At 47.5% G+C, this 22,154-nt stretch overlaps 1 protein-coding gene across 2 annotated transcripts in view; it reads left to right on the top strand.

Moving 5' to 3' along the window:
- LOC135899042 (scoloptoxin SSD14-like) overlaps positions 1-22,154 on the top strand; it is a 126,942-nt gene that overhangs the window by 100,237 nt on the left and 4,551 nt on the right. The window contains exons 11-12 of one of the 2 annotated variants that reach the window (XM_065428288.2): positions 5,132-5,345; positions 16,612-16,716. In XM_065428288.2, the coding sequence (XP_065284360.1) occupies positions 5,132-5,345; positions 16,612-16,716 (319 nt within the window). The remainder of the gene's footprint in view (positions 1-5,131; positions 5,346-16,611; positions 16,717-22,154) is intronic. The other variant, XM_065428289.2, reaches the window with a different exon arrangement.

Raw genomic sequence — 22,154 nt, 5'->3', positions numbered from 1 at the left:
CGCGAGCACAGCTTGGCGAACGACCTTGCTATATCACCGACTACCTTGCCGCTACTCAGTGGAACTCTCCACGATCGTCGCGCTCGCAATCAACAGGCCGCTTCCTGTAGCCGCAACGTCGTCCATACACTGGCCCAGCCTGAGGCCCCTCGTCGAGCCCATATCCGGAAAACCAATGGAGACACCGATGGAGGTGCGGCTGCTTCTCGTCAAACTGACGCAGGTCCTCGGCCGCCGCCGACGATGCCAAAGAGACTATATCGGTGACATAACAATGACATAACAACGACACGCCGCCGTCCCTACGAAGTCTGGAAGCAAAAAATACGCCGATGAAAGACAACCTGATGACGCCACGTACAAGCCACAGCTCTATGCGACGCAGCCGGGATCCGACGCCAAGACATAACAGTAACGCAAGACGAAGCACCACCGACCTCGACCTGCATATCGACGGCAACGCAGTCAAAGGCTTAGTGGAGACAGGGGCCGGTTACTCCGTCGTGACTGGACACATCGAATGCCCAGTTGAAGAAAGTTGAGTCTGCATGGGAATGCCCTAAAATTCGGACCGGAAGGCACCTCATTCCAGCGACTGGAATCTGCTCGGCAATAATTACCATTCATGACCGGACTTACCCCGCCACTTTCATTATCCTCCAACAGCGTTCACGAGACATCATTCTCGACATGGACTTCTTGAACCAACACGGCGCAATCATCCATCTTAAGTGGAAATCCTCAATGCTGTCGGAAAATCAAGCAATACCACCGAGAGCTCTCGCAGTCACTACGCCTTGAGTGTGCTCGGAGATGAAGTGGGCATCCCGTCGCGTTCCAGCATTATTATTTCCGACAGCACCGAAACACCCGCAGACGTTGACGACGTCGTCGAGGGTGACCAACGTCTACTACTCGACCGTGAAATTTGTGTCGCAAGAGGGATCGGTCGTCTGCATGGAGGAAAAACAAAAGTGTTGCTATCAAACTTCAGCTAGAAGTTCAAGCACATCAACAAATACACGTGATCGCATACATCGAGGAAATTCTGGAAACCAGCAATGCGTTTGACCTATCGGATTTGACCTATCGGACCACGATGACCATAGTTCCCGAACCATACTTTGACATAAATCCAAGTCTCCCCATTATTGAGCAGCAACAGCTCAGAAGTCTGCTTCACGATAGTAAGACTGCCTTTCGACGTCATCGAGGATTCGACAAACATCACTCGCAAAGCATCGCATAATGACCAAAGAGTGCGCTCGACCGCTCCGTCAGAGCCCTTACGACCTTAAACGCGAGAACGTGAAGCTATTAGGCAAAAAGCCGATGAAATCCTGCGTGACGACATCATGCAGCCGTCGAAAAGCCCGTGGGCATCTCATGTAGTCTTGGTGAAGAAAAAAGATGGAACCCTATGTTCCTGTGTCGATCACCGTCGACCTAACAAGATCACGAAGAAGGACGTATACCTGAAATATACGTTTACGTATTTTTTTATACTATACGTATAAGGGCGTATACCCCCTTCCACGGATAGACGATGCATTGGATCGGCTCTGCAACGCTAAGTATTTCTCGTCGATGGGTCTGAAGTGTGGCTACTGGCAAATGGAAGTGGACGGGAGAGATCGCTAAAAGACTGCCTTCATCACGCCACACTGCCTCTACGAGTTCAAGGTCATGCCATTGGGACTGCTCGGCGCCTGCAACGTAACAGCACTTCGTGGACACGGTGTTAGCAAGATTGAAATGGCAGACCTGTCTTGTTTATTTGGATGTCCCCCTCTTCACCGAAAATTTCGAAGATCACCTTAGGTGGCTTGCGACAGTACTGAAGTCCATCAAATCATCAGTGCGCACTCTGAAGCCGGAAAAGTGCCGCGTCGCCTCCGATGAGTTTCTGTTCCTGGGACACGTCATAAGCAAATTTGGGGCCCGCCCCGACCAGCAGAAGACAGCTGCCTTCGCAAAGTTTCCGCAGCCCAACGGCAAGAAGACAGTGCGTAGATTTCTTGGCATGTGCGCCTACTACAGGCAGTTTGTCAATGACTTTTCACGCATCTCTGAGCCACTGACACATCTGGCAAAATGTGACCTCGAGGTCGAATGGGAAACTACGCAGGCCGACGCATTTCAAGAACTGAAACAACTCAAACAACGCATGCAGTCACTGCCGGTCCTAGCGCACTTCGACGAGGACGCCGATACCGAAAGCCACACTGACGCGAGTAGCCTAGGCCGCGGTGCCGTCCTAGTCCAGAGGAAAGGCGGACTTGAACGGCTGATAGCATACACTAGCCGATCGCAGTCAAAAGCGGAAGGCAATTCTACGAACAGAAAAGAATGCCTCACCATCGTTTGGGCTACAGCGTAATTTCGTCCTTGTCTATATGACAGGCTGTTAAAAGCCGTCAGGGAGCATTACGCGTTGTGTTGGGTAGCGAATTTAAAGGATCCTTCAGGATGGCTGGCGCGGTGGAGCCTCAGACTACAACAGTACGACATCACGGTAACCTACAAGTCCGGACGAAAACACTCTGATGCCGATTGCCTCTCACGCGCCCCCATTGAACCGCCGCCGCAAGATGACGAGGATGACGACGCCTTCCTTGGAATAATAAATGCAGAAGATTTCGCTGAACAGCAACGAGCAGACCTGGAGCTCAAAAGCCTCGTAGAGTACTTGGAAGGGTATACCGACGTTGTCCCAAGCGCACTTGAGCAAGGATTGTCTTTGTTCTCGCTTTAAAACAACCCACTAGTAAAGAAGAACTTCTCGCCAGTCCACGTCAAAAACCTCCTTGTCGTTCGCTCAGCACTGCGTCCAGACGTACTGCACGTCCTGCATAACGATGCGATCGCTAGGCACCTCGGATTCTCCCGGACGCTATCGAGGATACAGGAAAGGAATTATTGGACACACCTGATCGCCAACATTGCCTGTTACGTCAAGACATGCCAAGATTGCCTGCGACGCAAGGCACGATCGACAAGGCTTGTGAGATTTAAATACAGCTTTTCGATCTTCCTGCGCCGACCATTTCAGCAGATAGGGATGGACTTGTTGGGACCCTTTCCGACGTCAACAACCAGAAATAAGTGGATCGTCGTGGCGACGCACTAGCTCAGCCACTTCGCTGAAACGAAAGCTCTGCTGAAAGGTAGCGCAGCCGACGTGGGCAAATTCACCGTCGAGAGCATCCTGCTGCGATATGGCGCCCCAGATGTCCTCATCAGCGACAGAGAAACGGCCTTTACAGCGGAACTCACCCAAGGCATTCTGCAGTGCACTCAGACAAGGCACAGGAGAACAGCTGCCTACCACCCACAGAGGAATGGTCTTACGGAACGCCTGAATAAGCCCTCGCCGACATTCTAGCAATGTACGTCGACGTTGAACACAAGGCCTGGGATGCCGTACGTAACGTTCGCTTACAACACGGTGGTACAAGAAACAACACAGATCACGCCGTCCAAGCTGATTTACGCCAGGAACCCGACGACGACTCTCGACGCCATGCTGCCCCACGTCACTGACGAAGAGAATCTTGACGTCGCTACCTATCTCCAGCGCGCCGAAGAAGCCCTACAGGTCGCCCGCCTACGGATCAAAAACCAGTAGCGTGCCAAGAGGCAACACTACAATCTCCGATGGCGCTACGTCGAGTACCGTCCCGGTGACCGTGTTTGGGTTTGGACTCCGATACTGTCGTACTGGCTGTCGATACGAGGACTCAGTGAGAAACTATTGCGGCGCTATTTCGAACGCTACAAGGTCATCCGACGTATTGTGGCAATGGACTATGAGGTCGTGCCAGACGGCTTTTCGCATTCACTGCGGTGACGCGTACCATCTGAAGTGGTCCAGGTGGTCCGTCCTAAGCCGTTTTGCGCACGCTGACGAACATCCTTATTTTGTTGTTTCTCTGCTACGGGTGTTTTTGTTTATTTCCTTTGCTGCATCGGGTTGATGCTTTTAAGAGGGAGGTACTGACACGTGTGCTTGTATATCTCTATCGGGCGACCAGGTTTCCCCACCTATCAAATGTTATCGCACAGCGCAGGACGCACCTGCATGTATCGGAAGTTTCTCGAAAGTTATCGATGGTTCTATCAGGGGCGCGATCGGAGATCATTGTGTGATACGCTTTCTGTTCGGTTGGTGCAACGTCACAAAGTGGCAGTATGCAAAATTTCTGATAACTGGGCGGAGAGAGCAGCCAATCAGCAAGCGGTGAACCCCCCCCGAAGTTTACTGCCGTTGTTTGTCGTCTGCTTGCAGACATTATATTACAAAACCAAATGTTTCTGGTTTTCCACTCATTGAAATCTTTATATAAAAAATGTACCCTTTTCTTCTCAAGCTTAAACAGGTATTTATATAGTAGTGGGTGTGGCTACTACAATTTATAACTATGAGTTTCTCTGCGTCGTCGCTAGGTGGTGTCGCGCACAACGATAAGAAAAAAGAGAAAAGAAACGATGGGAGCAGTGGCACACTTTTCAAGAGCCAGCAACAACATTCCAGTGGCTAACTGGCACCGATGATGGGGTCCAATTCTTTGTACATCCAACGCACTATTTCTTTCGAGAAACGAAAGCGACGCCGCAATTCGCTTTTGCCGCAATTCGCCGCAATTCGCAATTCGCCGCAATTCGCTCAGGCGCACATTTCGTTGCCGCGCCGAACGCTGCGTTGCTCGACGCTCACCGCGTCCAATGTGGGGCGCGTAGTCGCTGCGCTGTAGCCCATTGTCTTACACCCCTTGACGGGTCGACGGGAACGCTGTCGCGTTCCACTCTTGAAGGCGAAGAAGAGTAACGCATGAGTTGTTTCTTCGTCTAGCCGAACCAAATATACCCAAGCAACAGCAGTTCACCAGGCTAACACCAGGTTCACAGTGGTTCAACAACTAAAATAAAGGCTAGTATGCTTCGCATCCTGGGCTTAATCTTAGCTAAGCCACAGCCATTTTTTGAGCAGTAAGCGGAAACAGTTTGCTGATCTTTTCGCTTTGCGGTGAAAGATAGGCTGAACGAGAGTAAGGGTGATTGGCCTTCCACTCAAAGTGCGCAGCGAAGCACAAAGTAAGACGGTAAAACGCGCGCATTGTCCCGCATGCAGGTTTGGAAGCAAGAAGGCTTCAGTACCAGGCCTCATCATGAACAACTACATGAGCGTGTTCGCAACGACACCCGATGTGCCAAATGGTATTAAAGGCGGCAAGCAGCCCAGGACATCCATGGTCGCCGTGTTCGCGAAAAAGAGCGGACAGCGAGTCCTCCGCTTCCAGGCGGGGGCCGGAGGAGGACTTCCTGGAATGTGGGCTTTGGTTGAGGTAACCTGCGCGCACAATGATAAGGAAGCGCGGACGTGGCAAACGCGGCCGTGAGCACACATTTTCATATCGTTTACTTGAGGTGAAATACGTAAGCGAAAAAAATTCTTCAGAGGTTTGCACTTAAGGCGGAACAACTTCTCATGGAATATAATGAAATATGTGCATGACCGAACAATTTATTCCAACTGATGAGATACGAAATACGTAGTTTAGGGTGTTTTTATCAATGCATTTTTGGTTTCAGATGCGCCAATACGTAGTTAATGAAATATGAAAGCCTTTCTCCACAAGCTCAGCACGTCAACAAGATATTTGAGCTGCCAATAAGTCAGGATTTGTGTTTGGTACTTTCTTATGGAAGCTAGCAGCATACTGCTAATGATACTAAGGATAGTGATACTAATGAAAGAAACGAACGAAAAACTTTTCCTCTTCAGACGCAGAGTAAAATCGCATTGTGAATATTTCTATCCAGAAGCAACTGAGTCAGAAAAGCGAGAGTGGCCTCTCTGCTAAATATCAGTTCCAGAGCAGCTGAGCCGTTGATTTCCTGCCGCACCTAGGGAAATTGCTACAAACGTTGATAAGAACATTCCATTTGGACACTTTTAGGCACTTTGGTTTAGAAGTTAGGTGTAATTGATGTTTTGGATCTTGTAATATAGAGAAGATTTCTCGTTTTGTCGCACTCGGTGCGCTATCGTCAGTAACGAGAATCCGAATACGAAACTTCAGCTTTTCAGCGTAGTCGAAGAAGTGAGCGATTGCTTAGTTTATTGTAGCATTTATTAGGCGATGGAGTTGGTGCGCGAACAAAATCGGCAAAAGAACATGTTTGCTACCGTCTCCCAAAATGATTTGACGTTTTAGTTCATGCACTTTGATAGCTACATTATTCCCACTTCCGCGAAAATTTACTTGGCATGAAGTGAATGGACCTTTTGTCCTTTGCCTAGCTACCTTTTCCATTTGCCGAAGAATATAATGTTGTTCGCGGCTATGTTGGTGTAACCTTAGTGTTAGACGCTAACCATGATTTAGGGCTATGAGGTCCCAAACTGTTTTTCCGGTAGTGTGTGTCGGCTGCTCAATAAATTTCTTTTTCGCAAGAAACGTTTTTTAGATTGTGCAATTGAGACTTGCTATATATATATACAATTTCCACTGAATAATTTTACCTTGAAAATCACAGAGGCCGTGAACTCAGTGCGCCTTTTGCACAGGACGGGAAGCGTGCCCTGGCCCTTAACTGCCACTTTAACAAGTTTTTTAGTGCCATCGTGTCATTGCCTACAAGATATCTAGAAGTGAATTCCCTTTGATCATGTCGTTGTGGGTTTTTAAGATGCATTTCTATATACATAAAAATATAGGGGCTTACCTAAACCGAAGAAATAACTTTTACAATAGCGAGAATTTGACTACCAGGTGTGCTAAGTAGAGAACCACGAAGCCTAGAGGTATTGTAATTACAAAATTTTCTCATGCTGAGGGCCGGTATTTTAGCCAAGGTCAGAGTTGAGGAAGTAACTAAAAAAGGCACATTCGATGGCACGCACTAATATTTAGATTTCTTTTTTGGACTTGGGAATATTTTTGTGTGATGAGTCATATAGTTGAGCTACCAGAGACAGGGTTAAACAAAGTTACAGCTGCAGGTGTGTGGAAGGATGTTATGTATACTAGGTAAAAATATCACAAACACTGCAGCGAATCGCAGTTACTGTTTCACTTAAACGCAGTTTCACTTATTTGTTGCTTTGCTAAAAGAAATGTAAAATATTCTAAACCTGTGAAACACCAGTTGATCTATTTCCTTTATCATGTGGAATGTTGCAACGGATACAAATACTTGGGGAACTTTTTCAGGTATAACAGGAAATTGAGTTAAACAAGAATAACGGTGCATGTACTACTTAATTGATAGTTTTGATGGCGCCATGGAACGCGAAACAAGATGAATTGAGAATGTGAGACAGGGAAGAGCGTCACTCGTTACAAAGTTCATTTGGAGCCGACATTCACTTCTTATAAAGGGAGGGTGCCATCTTGTGCAAACATATTTTTGCTCGCTGAAGCCAGACCTTGGAAACGAGATTCGGAATATTCTTGAATACACAATCTTATAATAAAGAATTGATGTTCGGGGCTGCGCAGAGCCACCGACCTAATTTGGGCGACTGTTCTCTATCGCCTCATTGCCGTGTCCAAATGTGTTTGTGCAGACTGTCAACTTGCTAGTAAAAATTGAGCTTGTCTGCACCTTGTAAACTGAGTTGCTAGCTGAGCTGTTTGCTAAATAGCCATATCTCTCTTTGCTACGCGTCCTGGTACACCATGAAGAACTGCTTAACTGAATATTGAATGTATGCAAAAGCCCTTGTCGTTGCTTGGTGCCAATTACAGGCTGGTTTTTTAAAAGGTAACAATAAGCCTACAATCAATTATCGCAGATTGACACGTTGCCGTGACGACGTAGACTGACGCACTACCAAAAGTATGACTGTCGAATATTTAGCGAACCTTTAACTCGTAATCTGGCCAACTCGTGCCCAGCAAAAAGAAAAGTGTCCCCTCAAGTTCAGCGATAGTGGCGAGCACAGTCGCAGATCGTCGAAATCGGATCTGCGGGCGAAGTGTGTAGATTTCTATACTTGATTCGTCGACCGTTCCATTCTTATCTATGTCGCCCACGTGCTTACCAGAAAGTACTAAATGCTTATCTCGCGTATACAATGTAATTACTCAAAGTCCAGCGAGAACATACACAACAGGTAATATCAACGATACCATTCAAGCAAGTTACAAATCGTGCAGGTGCCGCTTGTGCTTAGCGATAACTTAGCGGGCGAAATGCGGACCCTGGAAAACGGATAAATTAGTACACGTGTCTATGCGCACCTCATAAAAAGCATAGTGCAGTTGCCAAAAACACGAGAGCGAAAACTAAAGTACACATAGTAAAGAAAACTAACTAACAAACAAAGAACAAAGTCCGCTATTTCGTTATCGATGGTGGAAAGGCCTAATGTGCATAACATGGATACTTGATATTGCGACAGGCACCACCTTCAAGCAAGTTAGAAATCGTGCAGGTGCCCCTTGTGCTTATCGATAACTTAGCGGGCAAAATGCAGTCCCTGGAAAACGGATAAATTAGTACACGTGTCTATGCGCACCTCATAAAAAGCATAGTGCAGTTGCCAAACACACGAGAGTGAAAACTAAAGCACATGTAGTAAAGAAAACTAACTAACAAACAAAGTACAAAGTCCCCTATTTCGTTATCGATGGTGCAAAAGCTTAATGTGCACAACATGGACTACTTCATATCGCGACTGACACCACCTTTACTGGGTAATGTGGTCCGGCCGGAACTCATAATACAGGGCGCATATACACCGGGTGATCTTGTAGCGCCCGTTATAGCATTTTCACGAAGTTCTTTCTGCGAATCGGGGTCCAAACCCAAACACTGCCACCAAATTCGTATTCCATGTAGCGTCATAGAATATTTTTGTGTCAGCTGTTAATCCTTTGCTGGTTCTTCATGCGGAGGCCGGTGAGTCGTCACGCTTCTCATGCGCTTGACAGATAGACGACGTCATTGAGATTCTCTTCATCGGTGACGTGCGGCAGCATGGTGTCGAGAATCGTCATCGGCTTCCTTCCGTAAACTAACTTGAATGGTGTGACCTGCGTAGTTTCTTGCAGTGCCGTCTTTTAGGCGAAGGATACTCACGGAAGGCCGCCCCCCACGTTCTGTGTTCGACGTCGACGTGCATTGGCAATATGTCGGCGAGGTCTTCTTTAGCCTCTCCGAAATTTATTTCGTCAGCTGGTGGTAAGCAGTTGTCGCGCGGTCACTTGCGTGTCGTTACTGGAGGATAGCTTGAGTAAGCTCCGCTGTAAAACCAGTTCCGTGGTAGTAATGGGGAGTTCTGGCGCGCCATGTCGCAGCGAATTGTTGTCGGCTACGAGTCTGGCTACTTACACTACACTACCTGTGGGCGGGGCTTTCGTTTCCACACAGCGCGTACGGTGGCTGCTGGCCACCCCGGTTCACTTGTTTCCAGGTGATGACGTCGGAAAGCGTCCAAGTAAGTTTATTCCGATCTGCGGAAATAGTCGCGAAAGAGGCTGTGTTAACTGTAGGAATTCCGCTGGCTTTGTCGTTAGTATCTTACATCTTAGCAAGCTGCGGTACATATTGAAGTAATGAGTGACGTCGGCGTTGAGGCATGGCCAGTATTACTTCTCCTGGAACCTCCTGGGTGTACGGGAGAAACCCAGATGCCGTGTGATTTGGTCATCATGAAGGGCATGCAGAACTTCTGGCCGCCGTTTCAAAAGCACAACCAGAAGGTATTTGGTGCGTAGGGGCGAAGAATATTTCGCTTTTCTGCAATGAAAACGACAAAAATCGGTGCCTAAATACCTTTAGGAGAAAGTCCATCTTCCCTTCCAAGAAGGCAACAAGGCTTCCTCTTAGCTCCATGTCAGCTCACTGATGTTCGGCAGTCGTCGGCTTTTATTGTCCCTAGGAAAGTGTCTTTGACCTGGTGGTCTTGCGGTGTTTGAGCTTTAATGCGCTCACCGTTTTATATGAATAGAGGCCACTGCCAAGCGGGGCGAGCGCGAGCGCCGACAACAGCAACCGTCTTCTCTTCGTCTTCTGCTAGCACCCGCATTTGTCACTGCAATCATTCCTGGTGAAAAAGGACCCATCCTGGTGACCTATGAAACAGGCAGCACTGGTTGGTCGTAGTGCGGCTTCAGTCGGTCGACATGACCAGTTTCGCGTCCGCAACGCGAATGGTCCGTAGATGGCTGAATAGGCTCAATGACGTAGCTGTCCGGGAACCTCTGTCATAAAACCGGTAAGGGCCGTGATTTTTTGAGTTGAATTTTGTAAAAAGGCCGGGAGTATATGAGGGAACGCGGAGCCATAGTAGCGTTCCAGGTGAATATGACGGAAAACACCAGCCTGCGTCCAGGCCATGTTTCTGGAAGCCTTTGTCTTGCGCGGTAAGAGAGCGTGCTATCTGACGACATTCTTCGGCATAAGTGGCGGCTTCAGATATAGTCGTAGGTTCTGAAGCGTCGGGGCGATACAAAAGAGACGTGTCCACATACGAGGAAGGTTTGCGACCATAAAGAAGACAGAAGGGAGGGAATCCCATGGCAGACTTAGTGGCGCTATTGTAAGCATACATAACAAAGGAAAAGATGCGGTCCCAGATTGTGTCGTCAGCGGAGCCGTACGTGGTGAGTATGTCGCCGAGAGTACGATTAAAGCGTTCCGTCATACCACTTTGGTATGTATGACTGAAGGTGACTGAAGCGCCTTGTGATTGCTAGGCGCTTTTAGATCTATGAAGAAGGTTGCATTCGCGATGGAGGGCTTGTACAGTTTCGGAGAGGAATGAATGACCATGGTCACTCATTATCTCGCGATGCGCACTGCGTCGAAGAACAGGGTTGCGAAGGATGAACAAGCCGACTTCACGTGCTGTGGCTTTTGGACCGCTGAAGTTTCGGCGTAGCGCGTGAGGTGGTCCACGGCGAGGACGACACAGCGGTGGCCATTCTGGTGTACGGTAAATCCGTACAAATTGGCCGAACAAATCAATGCCGATACGGTCGAAAGGCCAGGAGGGGCAAGACAATAGTTGGAGCTGCCCTGTTACCTTTGAGAAGGGCTCTTGCGGCGTTGGGACATTGAACACGAGCGGACGTACTACTTAACGAAGGGGTGCCTTCCTCGCCAATAGTATCGAAGTCAAAAGCGTGCGTACGTCTTTAGTACACAGTCATTGGTGTATTGCGGATATGTGTGAAAAGAGGCACATATGACAGAACGTAGAATGCGAGGAATCACTAGCAACCATTTACGGCCATCAGGTAGGTAGTTGCGGTGGTGCAGGAGCCTTTCGTGGATGGCAAAGTGACGACCAGTGCGCCGAAGCGAGAAGCTGGTGGTGCGTGGTGACGGTTGAGATACATACTCTAGAAGAGAGGCTATACAAATATCCCGGCGTTGCTCTGCTGGCATGTCGGTGAATGTAAGAGGCGAATAATCTTAGCTGGAGATAGACGGAGCACCATGTTCATCGGGGAGTGGTGACGGCGAAAGAGCGTCGGCATCCAAATGCTTACTGCCTGACCGGTAGAGAAGACGGATTTCATAGTCTTGTAGACGCATTACCCAACAACCTAGGGGGCAAGATGGGCCTTTTAATGACGACAACCAGCACACTACGTGGTGATAGGTGACGACGTCAAATGAATGGCCATATACGTAAGGTAGAAACTTGGTGATTGCCCAAAGGGTTACAAGACATTCTTTTTCGGTGACCGAATAGTTCGTCTCCGCTTTGGTGAGAGTGGGGCTGGCGTAAGAGACGACGTACTCGTCGAGGCCAGACGTACGCGGGGCAAGAATAGCGCCGAGGCCTACTCCACTTGAGTCCATGTCGATTTCGGTGGGAGCGTCCAGGTCAAAGTGGCGTAGAATAGTTTGGGATATCAAAAGATGACCGAGGTTGTTGGAGAAGTATTTGAGAGGCCTTTGCCCTGCAGTGGGCGTAACCAGGATGATGATGATGATGATGATGATGATGATGATGATGATGATGATCAAAAGATGGCGTAATGTGGCGAACGCGTCAACCCAAGCGGTAGACCATGCCGAGATGCATTGGCTGTTGGCAAGCAGCTGCGTGAAGGGGGCGATTATGGACGCGAAATTAGGCACGAATTGGCGAAAGTGCAAAAACAGGCCTCTACAGCTACGCAGTTCTTTCAGCATAGACGGCCTGGGGAACTCAGCGATGGCACGAAGCTCTGCAGGGTCGGGAAGGACATCGTCCTTGCTGACAACATAACCCAAGATGGTAAGCCGGCGGGCGGCAAAGTGGCACTTCTTCAAATAAAACTGCAGTCCAGCGTCTGAAAGGCAAGTCAGGACGTTTACCCTCTCATACGAAGTGAGCCAGTCCTCGACGTCGTGCTCGTCAGTGACATTGAAAATGACAGGGCCTCACTGTATTTCTACTCCGGAGCAGGCGGCCGCCGGTGCTGCGGTAACACTTTGCTGTTGCACGTCGGCAGGCATTGCCAAGGCTCGAGGTAGAGTCCGGGTAGGGAGATCCAGGATGAAAAGTGGAACCAGTGTGCTCCACCAATTCGTAGTACGCCTTTAAGGTTAAATGCGCTCGGGGTTTTATATGAGTGCACAGTGAGAGGCAACGGCCGAGCGGGGCGATCGCGAACAACAACCGTCTTCTTCGTCTTGTGCTGCCGCCCGTTTTTGTCATTACATGCAGAACAATGGTGAATTTTTTTCTCAATAGCCGGACACTGCCGTGTTCCGAAAGGAATATATGATGGCTGACCGCTGATTGCTCTGGCGCTTCCTACTCTAAGCTGCCAGGGAGCATGAATTTGTTTGCGTATAACAGAAACTTTTCTATAGCAGTATAACCTTATTGATTCCTTTTGGCACCTGAACAACCTATCCCTGTCACCTCTTCTTAGCTGAGGATTCGTTCTGGCGCCGTTTTTAACCTTCATTTGACGACGCCGCCATTTTCGTCCAGCCACCGCAAGCTAAAAGAAGGGAAATGGACCAAACGCCAGACGCCGGCACCACCGTCTTCATCCGGTTATCCTCTTTCACGGTGCTGATTCGGCCTCAGCGAAACCCCCTTCACTTGAGTGTGCGCGTGGCCTTGTCAGCCAGTTCTATCAGAATATCTGCCTAATGTTAGCAGTGCTATTCCCTTTGAAAGCAAGAAAGAAGGACCTACTATAATTGAGCAATGTGTTTGATTGGAGTTTTCCAACACCGCTGCGGGTTACCGTCGAGTGCTTGCGTAGATGGTTACGTAAATGTGAGGTCAGAAGATTGGAATAAAACAGATTGGTATAGTTCTGTGTTATATCGCTCAACGATCTGATGAAACCAGTTGCTAAGGATCGTCTAATAACCAGTGATGACGAGAAGCAGCTCTTGTATTGCCTGAGGAGACCTTTGAGTTGTGCTTTCTTATACCTTCGAAAACGAGTAATAGTGAACCTCCGTTAAGTAACACCAGCCACCGTGGTAGGTGCGACTGAATCTTAGAGGACCTGCGAATCGCGGACCGCTGTAACTTTTTCCACGCAGGCAATCTTCATGTTGCTGTTCACGGGCGTTTAGCGTAAAGCTATTAGAAACTTTCCGATTTTAACTCTGCAATGAGCCATCCACGATTCGTCAGAAAATCTTCGAGCCACCACCCACCGCGCCTGTCTGCAACGCGACGTCAATAAAAGAGCGAAAACGCCCCATGCAATATGATATGTGCGCACTGATTATGCATGATTAGACTAAACGAAAGAAAAATGATTTCTCATTCGATGCCTTTTTCACCATTTGCGATAAAAAACATGTCAAACTATTTCGGGCTGCACAAAGTTTGCCTGTCTGTCATGCGCCGTCATTAAATCGCGAAAACTCATCGCGTCAAAGGGACGTGCGCGCGCTAAAAGCGTCTTAATATGTAGAACAAAACAGATTTTTTCTGAATAGCCGAAGACTTCCCCGTTCCGGAAGGGATAGGCGATGGCTGCCCTCCGATCCCTGTGGTAGTAGCTGCCCGGAGCTTCCAGGGAGCGTGGGCTTTCTTGCGTATACCAAAATATTTGGCATCACAGTATAAGGTTATCGAGACTTTTTGGCACATGTACGACATTTCTTTGCTAACGCTACTTTGTTGAGTAATCGTTCTGGTTCTGGCAGCATTTTAACACTGCTTTGCGCGCTGCTGTGATTTTCGACCAGCCCCCGCAAGAAAAGTAAGGGAAAGGGAAGTGGGACCAATCGCACTCGCCAGCGCCACCATCTTTATCGGTTATTTGTTGTAAGCCAATCAAACAAGAAAAGCCGCTCATTGTAGCCAATCTTACTCGTTTTGAAAGGAAACCAAACAGACCTCCTATAAATCAGGAGGGCGCTTTATCTAGTTGCTCACACAGCGCCGTGGTTTATGATCCGATGCTTGCGTCTGTGGTTGCGTAAATTTGACGTCAAGAGTTTTGAATAGCTTTATGTTATGGCGCTCCAGGTGTCTAAATCCTTGACTGAAGTTTGCCAGCATTGTTTTCGCTTTACTTGCCTCGTGTTGGGCGATTCCTCATGCGATAAAAATTTCAAATATCCTGGTCAAGTGGTAGATGGTGGTCACCTTCAAAGACGACGGAAATAATAATACTGAAGCAATGCGCAATGGCTGACTAGATGGCTGACTAGATCTGCGAGAACACAGGCTGTATTATCTAGGCTGTATTGGCTATATCCTCACATAAAGGAAAATGAGACATCCATCTAATCGTAGCAATTGCTACAGAGGAAACCCGTGCGGGTTCCTCGAAAGAAAGGCCTCGTAGTTGAAGAAACATTCGTCCTGGGAGGCTTTTCTTTGGAGGAACCCGTATTGGTTTCTTTTGTGGCAATTGCTATGATTAGGTGGATGTCTCATTTCGCTTTATTAATTTCTTCCCTCCTCCTTGCCGGTGTCCACAGAACAATAACGTCAAGCACTTGCCCTCGCTTGGAGTTGTCAATAAACTTGACTTCGCCCTGCTATCTGCTAGGTATAGGCGTACCCATACTTATCCCTTGTATTTGTAGGTAGTACCTATATTCAAATTTGAAGTAGTTATGTGTTAAGTGTTGTGGAACGACTGAGGAAGAACCTGAAGCTCGAGGGTATAAATGTCGAGCAAGGTGGCGAGAACACAAAAACGAAAGAAAAGCGAAGGATGGTGGCCCTGCCATGCGTGCACAACATATCTAACCGCTTGAAAAAGATAGGGCGCAAAGCTGGAGTTAATGTTGCGCTCACTCACCCGGAAAAACTGAAAAGCCTTTGCCGACGCGTGAATACTGAAAAGCCGATAAAGCAGCAAGGTTGCACGATAATTCACCAGCGCCGCTTTGTTTATTGCGCAGAAGCAGTGGTGCATTCTATACCTTTGAACTGTGGGGAAAAGTATATAGGGCAAACTGGAAGAAGCACAAAAGAAAGACTTAAAGAACATAAAGTTAATGTTGAGCATACGGCCAGGAATCTAAGCACCGAAGTCAGGAATTTTACTCCAACGCTTGTGCCGCAGAATTCAGACACTGTGAAGTGCTAGAAAAACACAATGAACAGCTGGTTCAGAAGATTATTGAAGCAGCCGAGACTGCCAGACTTCGAGATCAATGTGCTAGTAAGCTGTCCGTGTTTTTAACAAAAAATAGAACTTGAGTGTTTGCACCTGCACTCGCTTTCTTGAGTGCGCAGGAGTGCTTGTTTCATATGTACAATGACGCGTCTGTGACACACGTGGGCAAATGTATACGAAGCCGTGTTTCTTTGGCATACAAGTGGTTGAAAGTAAGCGCTCGAGGTGGGGTCGTCTTCTGATCTCGTGTCCCTTCAAAGTCTTGCGCTGTTGACAGCAGGAGGAACTTCTCGTCAGCAGCAGCGATGCTGAAACCCACAAACACATTTGCATAAACGTTTCAAAAACGACCACCTTTTCAAGTGGCCACGGCCACTTGTTGGCAGAGGGGGGGGGGGGGGGCGTCTATTGTGACCTCATTTTTGTTTTACTGGCGTCGTTGGTTTTAGACATTAACAACTTCAAACTTGGAAATGCTGAAAATTGTACAGCTGAGATAAGTCTGAAGTGCCTTCGCACATCATGCCTAGTCCGAGGCAAACTGTCGACTGAAAAGAATTTATACTGGGAAGGTTCAGAACACTTGACTGTAGCTGAAAGTTTGCTCATGTTTGCAGAAGGCATCGTTACAATAGGGAAGGTAGCACTTACGTTTTTAGAGCGTTCTCACGATGTGCACCCAGGGATTGTAAAGATCAAATAACGTCTTCGAGAGAAGTACTTGTAGCTGGCACACAACAAACAAGTTCATTGTATTGCCCTTCGCTTGTATAGTCCTTTGCACAAAACCAAACCTTGGGAAACACCACTGTAGCCCATTCAGCTTATTTACACATGATAGACCAAATACGGGATCGACATATTTCGAACATGTGAGCACCTATGAACACACGAGCAACTATTGTGCCCTTCGAACGAAAGGGTCTAAAAGGTCTGAAATGTCGCATATATCGTCGCGGTCTTACGTGTTTTTGTTGTCAGATTAGCATACCTCTCTAAAGGTTATATTTAATTTAGAGAAGCTGCTTACACAGCTATTTCTTCGCAGGTCTTAAGGTGCATCTATAATAGCAATGTTTCTACCTGCGTCCGGTCGCCGACTAGAACCCTTCCCACACCACCCGTGACCGCAGATAACGATCCCGACATTGAGGTTGGTGCTTGTTATTCTTTTGCGGTACATGCGCTAAAGAAAGAAAATTTGGGAGAGCTTACGGGGTGTGTTTAGCCACACTTCTTCAAATAAAAATCATTTTTGTTCCCTTTCCGAGGTTCTCTTTCTAATTATATCAGTCCTGCATGACGGCAAAAGCGCTGCTTTACGAATGGAGAATACATTAGTAAATGTGACATTGAACAGTATTGTGGCAAAATTTTAGCTAATTGCGAAATATTGTTTTTATGCTATTCTTGTGAAATAATGTTGCTATCTTATACGCTAGAAGTGGCTTTCTTGCTCTTAAAGAATCTTACGCGTCGCAAATAGTGCGTCACCACCCGACTTGGCGAAAAACAGTACAGGCACAAATATTGAATCTGAATATACGTAAAGCGAAAAGGGTTCTACCTAAATTGAGGACGACGCAATGAGCTATGGAAAGAAGAATGATGGGTGTAACGTTAAGGGTGATAAGAAGAGAGCAGACTGGGTGCGGGAACAAACGCGAGCGAATGACATCTTAGTTGCAATCAAGAAAGATAAATGGGCATGAGCAGGGCATGTAATAAGGAGGGAATATAAGCGGTGGTCAGTAAGGGTTACGGACTGGATTTCAAGGGAAGCGTATTAGGCGGCGGCAGAAAGTTAGGTGGACGCGTGAGATTAAGAAGCTTGCAGAGGCAAAATGGCCACACTTAGCACATGACCGCGGTAATTGGAAAAGTATGGGAGAGGCCTTTGCTCTGCAGTTGGCGTAGCCAGGCTGCTGCTGCTGCTGATGATGATGATACGTAAAGCTACGCGTGGAGTCCCGGCAAATGTGCCGGTCGGGAGATAAGTTCTCCGGAGAACTACGCAATAAAAACATCACGTAAATATTTTCAGTACAGCAAATACAGACCTTTCAGCGCGTGACCTCTCTATTAAACCAAGCCTATTCTTTGCTCTTTCTGCCATTTTCCTACCAAATAGTTTTCGTGTCTTCTTTCGCCAGTTTTCCTGTACGAACGAGCGTGTTCGTAGGTTAACGGGAAAACATTTTTCTAGACATATGTGCAGGCGCACGAGAACTTTGAATGAGTGTAAAGGTATAGACGATGTGGTCGGTAGCCGGCTGTGTATCTCGTTATTCGTCACTAAGCATGCCTTGACTTTCCTGCCCAAGTTCTGGAAATGTGTGGCCCCTGTCACAGTGGTCGAGAGTGTCGGAGGGGTGCGCTTCTTAGAAATATGGGACCACCTACTGCAATGACATAATTTGTTTTGAGCAAGCGCTGAAAGGTGGCCAGTACTTCGACACTCACGGTCATAGATAGGCTTCTCGCGCATCCACTTCTTTCTGACGATTTGGACAAGTCACGCGCGTGCGCGGTTTTCGGTGTGCTATATGTGGTTGCGTGGTCATGCCATGACTCGCCTTGATAAAAAAGGAAAAGAAATACACAAGTAAGGTCTGCTCTGCGCTCGCTCGGTTTGGGGACGATTGAAACGAGGATATAGGCAGCAACAAAATCGGGAACACGAACATCCTTAAATGGCAACGCTCCCACGTGAACAAACTTAGGAAAACGCTGGTGACCTCCATAACCAACTGTGGCCCACCCAGAAGGTAATTTGCGGAGTAGGAACTGGTTTGACGGATAGCAAGCGTGGGAGGCGATCGCGAACGCGCTGATGTTATAGCGCAGTGACCGGTCGGGCACCAAAAATCGAGCAGATGCCAGGCGTCGTGTCGCCGAAGCAAGCTGGCCCACGCATAGGGACTGTACACTTTGCCTTTGTGCTTTGCTTCTTGCATAAGCATGTCACGCGGTGAATGCTGGACCAGAATTTAGCCCAAGCCTCATCGAAAATCTCAATCTCCAGTTTGTACTAGATGTACCTAATTGCTGCTGATAATTTTATCCTGGTGTGGTTCGAGCAAGTTACAAAGTGCGCCGTGTGACAACAGTCGTAAATGTTGTTCTATATGCATTGTACGCAAAATATTGCCTTGTTACTTATGACGGGGACGCATATCCAGAATCGACTAAACGCGTTGTCCGGGGGAAGCAACTTGCAGATCCAACTGAATAGTTTCTGCTGCCTTGCACGTATCCCGGCTTTCCATGTCATTGGGTAGAATTATCTGAAAGAGAAGCTGAGGAAAACACAGGTCTATGACAGTGAGTGATGTGCTCTGTCTGCGTGGCAGTGCATCCCCAGAAGCAACTATGCCATTCCAACTTCCTTCGGTAGGGGGCACTACATGTATCAGAAGCGCGCCGCTCCCGCACTCTAGACAATCGCGACGGTGGTTGTGCTCTTGTTCAGTTCTTGATAACATTGCAATTGTAATTCGCACTTCAATTTCTTGATACACGCGAACTTGTGACTCCTTCACCACTCCTATGGCAGTCAGCATCTGCAGCTTTTGCAGTAAGCTAGTCCCGTTCAGTAATCAAATAGGCCTAAACTTTTGTTCAGTTTGAACAATTCTTTTTTATTCGCTTGAGCCAGTCGTGATGTTCCACCTGTTCACGTTGAGAACGTGAAGAGGCGTACATTATTTGCCTGAGAAAGTGCAATGCTTAGAAGTATTCACCAAATATCTCTTTGATGTTGCACAGTTTAGGGGTTCTTACGGAAGCAAGGGCGGGACATATTTCCGGCGGAGGGAGAATTTGAGAAGCATGAAGGAGAGAAACGAAGACTTTTCGAGCATCCGCACAGCATGTGACAGAGGTACCTTGCAGTAGAATAATAGTCTTCGATTGTATTGTGGTGATGAACGCACAACCATCTTTGGAATGCACCAGGCTTCAAGCAATGACAACCCCCCGGGAAAGATAGCGACCTTTAGGAGTGACTAACACATAGTCATTAATAATGTTCGAGGACGAGAGCGTAATAACTGCTCGTGGCAGGGAGGGAGCTCAAAATAGGCAGCTGTAAGGAGAGGCAATAGTACTACGTCTATACTAGCTGCATGTTCAGTCTCGATAACTTGTACGACACGCTGATGGCAGAAAATTAAACTGGACGCCAACGCGAGAAAGTGTCAACCTAAAATGAGTTCTTGAGCGCATGGGAAAAACATCGCAAAGAAATTGTGGTAATATACGCTGTCATTGATGACGTATGCGGTACATTGTACAGACGTTCGATTACGGCGTCCTTTGTTTCACCCAGAAATGTTCCAAAGTGAGGCGTTTAAAATCTTTTTTGCGGTTTAGAGCACAAGTCTGCAACCGCATCAGAAATAGTAGCTTCCGTGTCAACCAAAGCCAATAACCGCACACCTTCCACATACACCAATACCATGCTAGACAGTCGCTATCAACGAATTGTAACAGTTCGCGAATGTGCTGCTTTCGCTCTAAAAACTGCACAGGATAGTTTCCCGCGTAGAAAGGGATCTGACAGGCAGCACGTATTGGGGAGTGACGGTGAGTGACGTCTCCAGGTACAGTCGCGGACAGAATAAAATGGACCACGGGATCTCCGAAAACGTTCAATTCCCGAGCAGCCTGTAGCAGTAACCAGTAAAACTGCCCACGACAACGTTGTTAGCATATTCTAGTCGAGGTCCAAAACGCAAATACCACATTGCGTTGTGAGGTTGCGGAGATATTCAGCTTTTTCTTAGATTTCATGGTCCATAATATTCTGTCCGGGACTGTACGTGAACACGCGGTCGTGTTGGAGAAGCCGACCGGAGATAGGGATCCACGATAGGACCGGTTATCAAAGTATCATCTCTTTAATAGAACAGGATAAGCTTCATCGCACTCAAAGAAAATGTCGCCTCGACGTTCGTCCTGTAGGCGGCGCCTGCAACACTAGGTGATGTGTCCCCGTATGCTGCAGCAGTGGCATGTCGGGCGCTATTGACGACAGGCAGGGAAGTTAGGCGGATTGGGTACTCGGGTAAGTAAAGGCCCTAGCTGGCATTGAACCGGCACAGTCGACGTAGCGCCAGGAGATACGGTTGGCTTTGCAGCAATGTTGGCTTACGACGGGTGTGGCAGGCCGCGAGAAGTGATTGGATGGTTGACACTTTTCAGAGAGGCCAACTCCTCTTTAATTATGCCACGTTGGCCGACAGCAAAAAGACGAACGTGAGCGCTGGACGAAGGTGAGCAAATGGTCTGTTTACAGTTCTTCAGGAATGAAAGCTCCAAGCCACCACCGTGTTCCAACCTCAACACTGCTTCTTAGGAGGTTGCCGGACGAGTCTAGTTGCAAATGGATCAATTAAAGTGTATCGAAGCGCTGACCCACAGACGTAACGTCCTGTACATTGGTAGGATTTTGCGTCGAAAGCGCGTTATAAGCGATTGATCCGATGCCCACGAAAACGAGGCACGCACGGTCAGTTTTTGGCACGGCATTCTCGACGCGACGGCAAAGCACGAGAACGTCTTCAATGTATGACGTATAGGACTCAGGGAAGTTCAGCACGTGCTCTGAGAGCGTTTTCATCGCAACATGAGCACGCACCATTGACATGCGAAAGATCCGCTGACGGTACTCTTTCAAGGAACATCATTCACGGAAGCCCTCTAGTGATATCTTGAAGCATGTGTTGGTGACCTGAGTGTCGTAGAACGCAAGGTCATGTGATTTAAAATCGTCGTCTCAGTGGTTGAAGGGGCATCCTAGATCGTAGTTTCTCAGCCACTCTTCGATGCAGTCGCCAGGAATGCCAAAGAACACAGCAGGTTTCCATGCATGGCTGATACAGTCCAGTAGGGTGGGGTGGCTGGAAACTGGACAGCGCCAGTGGACGCTGCTTTCCCCTCTTGCGCCAAGTACTTATATATATATATATATATATATATATGTGTGTGTGTGTGTGTGTGTGTGTGTGTGTGTAGCACAGGTCGGCTACTAATGTTAAACTGCGCAAGGAAATGGTGTTTTTCAATGAAGTATTTGTTTTTAGGTTGGTATAATAGATTGCATGTAGACAGGGGTACAGTATCTTTGCTTTTACTGTATATATAAGTATTACGAGAGTAGCATGCCAAGAATGAAATATGTGGTGAGTATATCCAGTGATATTTTCAGAGAACGTTCCCCGACTTTCAGCTTCTGCTCCATTCCAGGTCAGTTCATACAAACAGTTGCAGAATAGGACTGCGTATATGTTATAAAATAAACGAGAAACTTATGACCAATGATGTCCATGTTTCCCTTTTACGACTTAACCGATAAGAAAGTGTGAACGGTGAAAGATATTGACGCACGTATATAGTGAAACGTGGTCTTATGTTTAAATACTCGAAAGGTATTCGATTCCTGTTATATATACCCTGAACAACATGAAAACGCACTTCCGTATACCCTTCAGTGACTCCAATACAGGTCACGGCGAGGCCGAGCGAGGCCGAGCATTAAGGCCCATATATATATATATATATATATATATATATATATATATAGTCGTT

The sequence above is a fragment of the Dermacentor albipictus genome, chromosome 7 (assembly GCF_038994185.2).
Source record: "Dermacentor albipictus isolate Rhodes 1998 colony chromosome 7, USDA_Dalb.pri_finalv2, whole genome shotgun sequence".
NCBI classification, from domain to species: domain Eukaryota; kingdom Metazoa; phylum Arthropoda; class Arachnida; order Ixodida; family Ixodidae; genus Dermacentor; species Dermacentor albipictus.
The sequence above is the reverse complement of the archived record's forward strand: the minus strand, read 5'-3'. Positions and strand labels throughout refer to the sequence as shown.